Source organism: Populus euphratica, unplaced genomic scaffold, assembly GCF_000495115.2.
Source record: "Populus euphratica unplaced genomic scaffold, PopEup_1.0 scaffold841.1, whole genome shotgun sequence".
Taxonomy (NCBI): domain Eukaryota; kingdom Viridiplantae; phylum Streptophyta; class Magnoliopsida; order Malpighiales; family Salicaceae; genus Populus; species Populus euphratica.
In genome coordinates this window covers 42,315-50,838 of record NW_011500709.1, presented here as the reverse complement: position 1 = coordinate 50,838, position 8,524 = coordinate 42,315, and the positions used below count along the sequence as shown (strand labels likewise).

Genomic DNA, 8,524 nt, shown 5'->3' with positions numbered 1-8,524 from the left:
TTATAATTGTTTTTTATAATTTGTACAATTAACCTCCTTGTGGTTCGACCCCGGTCTTTCCGGGTTATTTATTACTTCGACACTCCTGCACTTGGGAGAAGACATCAATCTTTTAGTCGTGTCACTAAGTATCGCGAGCGGGTTTGGCTTAACATCTAGAGTTTCCAAGCTACAACGTTAGGTGTCTATATCATAGGCACTTCAACCCTACCAAAACTAGAATTGACCATTTTCTCCTTAACCATTATTTCAACACCAAATGCGTCCTAATGAAAAGACAACCCTATAATGGGCTAACTTTTTATTTTTATAAAAAACATCAAAAACAAATATAAGACTAAAAGTGTTGGGTTTAACTACAATGTCGGATCCAAGAGTTTCGAGTCTATTTAACTTATCTACTCAAATTTTTATATTTTTTAATTTGTTTTTAGTTTTTCTTCAATAGTAATGATAATATTTTTTTTTTAAAAAAATTATTAATGATAACAACAACAATAACAACAACAATTTTTAATTTTACCCTTCAAATCAAATTTAAGGTTTTTTTTCAATATTCATAATAATTTTTTTAAATTTATTAATTATTTTATAAATAATATTAATTATAATAAAAATAATAATATTTATAATACAATTAGTAACAATTTTATATTAATAATTTTAATTATAATAAAAATAAAAATAATGATAACACAAATAATAATATTTAGAAACCTAGACCCAAATAACACAAATAATTATATTTGTTTTATATGAATACTTTGAGTTATAATAATAATAATAATAATAATAATAATAATAATTCTAAAAAAAATTATAATATTTTTATAGGAATACTTTGAGTTATAATAAAAATACTAATATTTATAATATAAATAATAATATTTATATGCGGACCCAAGGCCAATTGGTTCTAAGTCTAGAACACCTAAGAGAATTATAATAAAAAATAATAATATTTATAAAATAAATAATAATATTTTTTAAATTAAGAATTTAAATTATAATAAAAATAATAATATTTTGAACACAAATTATACTATTTTTTATATGAATACTTTAAGTTATAATAAAAATAATAACATTTATAACACAAACAATTATATTTTTTAGATGAATACTTTAAATTATAAAAAATAATAATATTTATAACATAAATAATTATATTAGTAAACCCAAGACCCAAGAACTTTGAGTCTTAACAAAGGACTCAAGAGACATGGATCCTTACACAAGATCCAAGCAAAATGGGTTTTGACTAGGACTAATGCGCGGTACGTCTTAACACTGGACCTAATAGCATCGGGTCCTAACACAGGACCCAAGACTAAGGCTTGAAGACCCGCTTACTTGGGTCTGCAACCATATATGTGGGTTTGGCCCTAGTACCTAGGACAACCCTAAACTCGCTAGCTTGGGCCTGCAGTCATATGTGTGGGTTTGGCCCCAGCGCTCAGGGCAGCTCCAGCGTCATATGTCTGCAGATTATGGCATGCAGCCCCACTTGAAGCGCAGGCACCCAGGGCTTGGCTGTCCCAGCGCCAAGTGTCTGAAATACGAGGCCTACAACCCCACCAAAATTCAATTAACTATTTGAATTAAAAAAAATTAATGATATCAACGGCTAACATCGGTAGTAGCAAACTCATGGAATTTGATTAGTTTTTCTAAGGTGAAAGCTAATGATGTAGAGTTTCTGACATAGACATTCTCAAAAATATCTTAAGGTATTTATAAAATACTAATTAACTATTTCAGATTGAAAATAGTTAATGGCATCAATAAGTTATATTGATATCAATATTTTTAAGGATTTGATTAATTAGACCTGATTGAGGCAACAAATGAGATTAATGAAAGTCATTAGTATTGGCATTGCCCTCCCTAGATTTGGGAAGAGGTGGCTCAATTGGTATTTAAAAAAAAAAGGATAAAATAAGATTGATAATAATTACAAATAAAAATATTGAATAATTTTAGGAATGATAAATGGAGACAAAATAAAAAAAATTTTAATGAGAATTTTAAGAAACTGCGATTGCGCACCTTTAAGTATATATTTATATGTATATGTATTGTGTGATTTCCTTTCTCTAATATTTTTTTTTAACATAATTGCCTTAAACATTATGTAATTGCAGGACCATTACATTTATGCCAGGAGGACTGTTTTAGGTCCAATCTTCGTTTGTATAATCTAGAAACGGAATGAATATTAATGTATTTTGTCTTGAAAAATTATATGACTTAAAATGTAATAATACTTTGTATGTTTATTGTTGGGAGTAAATAAGTATAACAACTTATGGTGTAGAAGGAAACAAAATGAAAAAATGATGTAATATATTTGTGCCTATGAATAATTTGTTGTTAAGACTCACAATGATGATAATATGGTTGAGAAATGAGTTTAAGGTGCATGCAATATAAATTATTAATAATTTGAAATCTTTTAATATAGAAGAAACTCTACTTAAATTTCAGTAGAAATTTCAACAATTGCTTGTTATGTTTTTTTTTTTTTAAAAAAATTCCTCATAATTTTCCTTATATGATTAATGTGTTTAATTTTAGAACCGGGAATGTTACATTCCAGGTGTATAATCACTTAATAACATGCTACAATGTTGGCATATCGATTCTTGTACGTGCAAGAGCCTTTCACCAAACGAAATCACTTTCAATTATGTTCAAACCAAAATAAGTTGCATCCCTATCCTTGGATGATCCTTGTATTGCACCCTTTTATTGTGAAAAAAAGAAGAAGAAGAAGAAGAAGATAGAATTGGATGAATTGTTAAAAGGTTGGTCATTTGTTTAATACAGGCTAAACTTATGATCAACTGACCATGTAACCAACGATAAATAAAGGGTAAGAGAATGCCGAATCGAGATTTTTTAAAAAGTTTTATTAAAGTTAGCACGTTTGAAATAATTTAATGGGAATCTAAATGGATTATTACACTTCTATTCATAACATAAGGCCCGTTAAATTAATGTAGTAATCTAATGTTAGGAACCACCGTAAATCAAGGAAAATAAATAAATAAATAAAGTAGTAAAGTTATAATAACCTAGATGTCAACGAAAAGACAGTTGAAGCTAGTTGTTTGTTCATTTTATTTTGGCACCCAAACATGGCATACCCTATAGCTCAGATCAATGAATAGAAGTGATACTTCTAAATGCTTTTCATAGGGATTTTAATCAATCTGCACAACCAGAAAAGATGTCAAGTGTATTATAAGGTAAAAACAGATTATTAATGTACAAAGATTCATCTATGAAGGCAATAAAATATGACAAATCATAATAAAAATAGTAAACAAAAAGCATAATGAAATAGGCAAAATTAGTCCAAGCTAAGTGCACTTATGATATCCTTATAAACAACATTCTGGGCGCAATCGAATTGATTTCCTTCGTTGTCGCAAGATATGATATTCAACCTCTTTTTGGATGTAACCCTTGAGAGCGCCACATATAACTAACCATACATAAAAGCTTGTTCTTTTAAGAAGACACCAACAATTTTTAATGATTGTCTTTGGCTTTTGCTAATTGTCATTGCATAGCAGATCCTTGAAGGAAATTGTCTTTTTTTTTTCTTTTTTTTTTTTTTTTTAGTATTGTGAATAGGCATTTGGCATCATTAACCGGGAAAATAATTCTTGAGGTAAAGATTTTATCCCACATGTTGTTTCCTGTCATTCTTTGAGCCTTAATGACTCATTTGGCAAGCTCTGTGATGATGAGCCTTGTTCCATTATATAGACCTGCAGCTGGGTTAAGGTTCCCAAGCAACATAACTGGTGTCTCCAATTTCAAAGCAAGAGCGTGTGAAGGGACACCATTGAATTCAAGCTGATTTATAAACTCAATTGGATATAATAATTCTGTGTTGTTTCCATGACCAAAAGGCGCTTCAACAGAATTTGCGTTGAGATAAATCTCCAGATGACCCTGTGTGATAGTAAAAATGAAATCATTGATCTCAGAAACAATGATGTTCTTGGGTGTAACGATCGATCGCCCTTTCTTTGAAATAAGATGGATCAACTTAAGGTTGCTCAATGTTAGGATAGATGCATGAAACCATAGATGCAATTGGGTCATTGAAACCTTGGACTTGCAGTTCACGTGGACTTCTAACCAAAACATCTTAGTTCCACCAGAGATAACAAGAATAATCTGACAAAAATCTCCACTTAACAAGATTGATTTCCCACCGAAATGTTCATCTGGGCACCTTCCACCGACATCTTTCAGCACATCACATAATGACCTATCCAATGCTTCAAAAGAGAATCGATTATTCATTAAAGCCTCATCATCCCGTACAGTATGGGATGCCATCTCAATAAGTCATGAAAGATGGGTATTTATCTTACTCTCGATTGTTAGATTTTTATCTATGGCAAGAGGGATTTGAAATCTTGAATGGGTTGTATGTCCACCAGGAAGCAATAGAGAAGCAATCCCATATGAGGCAACAATAAGAACGATCAAACCCTTTGATCTAACATCATTAATTATTGCATGCCACAAAAAAATTCTTTCCTGTTCCACCATGTCATTAACATATAGAAGGCTTTGTTTGTTTTGGGCAATGGACTCCATAACTAAATCGTAAACTCTCTTTTGACATGAGTTAAGACGTGCCAAAGATGGGCAATAGACCATTAAAACACCACTTGGCATCGACAATTTATGATCTTTAAGATGTCACCAAAGCATTAAAGAGTTACTCAAGCTCATGGTGCATGCAATTCATTAACTCATCGTCAGTTAAACAAATATTTGGCATACTCTTAATTGGTGTTCGATATCATCACACATTGATCGCTACAATTGATTAAGAAGACCATTTGGATCAACAACCTCGTAGTAAAGAATTATGCTAAAAAATAGCTATCTTAGTTGTGAAGACGATGTTTTACAATAACCTCTGAAAAAACCTCATTCCATTCTTTATCATCTCCTAGAAGGCCCAGAGCTTTACAGGCAAGCTAAAAAGTTGGATAGATTGTCCTAGAAAGACTACGTAGGTCCTCAAAGCTTGTTGCTCTTGTAACATGGATCAGTAACATCCTAACATTATACAATTCACTGGCAGCAGGATGAAGACATGTAACACGATCAAGGTATAAACCACGTGTCCTACCTAGGTTACCCGTTCCTTTTGCCCAGCATCCTAAACATATTTATTAGGGAATTGTGAATAATGAAGACTCTAAGCTTCAACATCTTTACTGTTCTGTTTAAACCATATGTAAGCATTGTTTTATTAATTCTTGGTTTTCTAAGAATTGATGAGAGGGAATCATCTCCGGAGAAAACAACCTGATGTTGCAATGGCAAATGTATTTGAGCAAGTTGTTATATAAATCTTTTTTTTTTCTTAATCTCTCTCTTGCTCTCAGGTCAATTGACATTGTAGGTGAATGTTATAAACAGGTCTGGATTGCTATAATAACGGTATATGGTCATGGCATCTTGATAATTACTTATCATGTATCATGAGCTTCCAGTCAAAGAAGATGGGAGGATAACCTTCCCAGTTCTTGAACCGCTATTATTACCTTTAAGAATAGCTTCTTGGATTCCTCCATAAGCTTCGTCGCTCTTAAGATTATCTTGGTTTGAATGAATATAATCAAATTAACCGTTTAAGAATAGCTTCTTGGATTCCTCCATAACCTTCGTCGCTCCTAAGATTATCTTGGTTTGAATGAATATAATCAAATTAACCGCTCCTGCTCAACATTAACAAATGCATTAACCATAAATTGTTGGCACAGACAACCACTCTTGCTCAGAGTACAATCGCCTCCATCCTTTTCATGAATGAGTTAATCGTGCCATGCTCTCATTGTAACCCTTTGACGCTTTGCACGCGGTTGTTGTTCTTGGTTTACAAATGTGATGTCAGCACTATGATACCCATCTTCACCATAAGGAAATAGAAATTAATATTGAAGAGACATGAATTTTGGGTGCACTATTGATGTTCTTTGCAAACCGCATGAAAAACTCTGAGCAATAATATCTCGATCAGTCTTGAGAATCTCCAAAGTCTTTGACAACCAAACCAACTATGCCATTGGCAGAAGGATCATCATATTCTCTTGAATCACCAACTCTTTTGCTAACTAACCGAAGCTTGAAATTAGGACCATCAATTCCATTGAGCTTATGACTAACTTGTCTCAACAATCTAACCAATTCGTTGCAAGAATCAAGCATTGTAATAAGTCTGTTAACCACATCCTCATTCAAAGTCGATGGAGAGTCATCCTAATTAAATGGATGAAGCCGATTGCTAACTTCATTTTCAATGTCAATGATGTAGGATTGTGCAAATCTTGATGGTTGATTGTCAATTGGCAAAAGTACTGAGCCCATGAGGTGGTGGCAGTAGCCACTTATTTTAAAGACACATACATGATCCCATTTGGGAATTAACAACATGATCAATCTTAGCCCCCATTGAAGTAAAAGCAAACGTTGAATTCTAAGATCATGTCAAAATTTCTTGGACTCGGGACCATGATCAGGATCAAGAAGCATATCAAGGATAGCAGGTGTTTCGAGTAAGCTCCAAAGAAGTTGATAAAGAACTGGACCCAACATTACTGCCATGGTTTCCAAAGACTTGTATAGGAGTAACTCGCGTGTTCGAAGAGGTTGGGTTGTCAGAACAGAAAGAGTTGTCAAGGGCATAAAACATTCCAACAAGAGTTTCTGGAGGATAATGGTTTGTTTCAATGGCATAGCTAGGCTGAAGATGTTGGTGACGACTTGTCATTGTGAAGACTTTCAATAAGAAAAAGCTGTATAATTAAATGGTGGAAAAAAATCTTTATGTAGGAACAAGATAACAAAATTTATTCATGGGCCTAGATGATCTATTGATTGATCCTTCACCGAAATTGAGAAAAATATAGGTGCGACAATGAGCTGAACAAAACAAATAAGGATATGAGTAACAACCACAAAATATAAAGATTGCTGAAGCTAATAACCAAAAGTGTAATGGCAAGTATCTGAGAGCCGCACAAAAAAAGGTTAGAGTTCCTAATAACGCCACGAAATGTTAAGATAAGAATGACCAATTTAAAATTAAAAAGCTGCACAGGTTACATAATCTGCGAGGATGAATCCAAAGGTCAGACCGAAAAAGAAATAAAAATGAAAGAAAGGGTGAGCACCTAATATTGTCATAAGAAAAGAAGCTGATTGCAATGCGGGCAGAACCGAAGAAGGAACCACCCAAAAGAGCCTTGTAAGATGCTTGAAAGAATACAATGCCACGCACCCCTGCAAAACCTCCAAATGAGACAGCAAGCAAGGTCTAAGAGTTATAACTAGAGGCATTTTAAATAAAAAATTGTCAAAGCATATATGTATACACACACAAATAAAACACCCATAATAGATAAATCAATGGCAAGCAAACAGCCTCAGCAATTACACCAGTAAAGAAGCAGCAGTCGACATGTTAAAAAAAAAACCAAGTCAATCGCAAAAGAGCATGAAAGTAAAGAACAAAAGAAGCACAGGTGCCTCTGCAAATATGCAATGAGGCAGCAACCAAGTCAGTTTTTAAAAGATATAATGAGCCACAAAGCTGATTCCATCTTTGAAATGAACTACCAGAATCTTTAAGGAGAAAGCCTAAAGAGTTTCGACAAAGAAAAATTCCCTCCCCCAATGAAAACTGGTAGCATTGAAAGCAAGGTAACCATATAAATTTTAAAGGGCAAGCATACATCCAATCCAAAATGACCAGCATGAAAAAGAGAGAACATGTTGTCTCTGAAAATCATGAAAAATAACGAAAAAAGTATTGGATCCTTCGAAGAAAATAAAAATAACAATAAAAGAAGCACCAATTGCTGCAATGGAAAAAACCAAGTTCATTGCAAAAGCTGTTGTCAGTAACACATTGCAACAAAGTTGTGAATAAAAGCACAAAAAAACCACAATAAATAGGTGCATCACCATTGACATAGAAGTAACCCTTTTAGCAAATCTAAAATGGAAGCATTGAAACCACGACAGTCATTTAATTTAAACAACGCAAGGGCAATAATGAAAGAAGAAAAGGGCAACATTTCAAAGGAAAAAAACCAAAGAAGAAGAGGGAAAACTCATCTGCCTCTTCAATCTGGCAGTATTGAAGGCAAGGTAACAACATTTATTTTACAAGGCAAGCATATTCCAGAGAAAAAAATGATCCAAATAGCATGAATAGAAAGATCAAAATGTATCTCGGAAAAGCATGCAATAGTGTCAAAGAAGTGCAAGATCCTTCATCAAAAAAATAAAACACAAAAGAAGCACCAAGCCATGTAAGAAATTAAACCAAGTTCTTTGTAATAGCTGCTGCTAACAATACAACATAAGCAAGCTTCAAATTTATCAACCAAACACGCAAGAAAAAGGTGCTGGAGATTTTCCATAGAAGAAAGTAGCGGAGTATCCTTGATTAAAAAAAAGGGGGTAAACCAAACAATCA

General features: G+C 33.0%; 1 protein-coding gene across 1 annotated transcript; it reads right to left on the bottom strand.

Annotated features, from left to right (window-relative positions):
• Positions 1 to 3,732: 3,732 nt before the first annotated feature.
• Positions 3,733 to 4,359, bottom strand: LOC105116088 (uncharacterized). The gene is made up of 2 exons (XM_011013270.1): positions 4,126 to 4,359; positions 3,733 to 3,966 (listed from the first exon to the last, which is right to left on the bottom strand). Exons 1-2 carry the CDS (start codon positions 4,357 to 4,359, stop codon positions 3,733 to 3,735), a joined length of 468 nt encoding a protein of 155 aa, XP_011011572.1.
• Between the last annotated feature and the right edge of the window lie 4,165 nt (positions 4,360 to 8,524).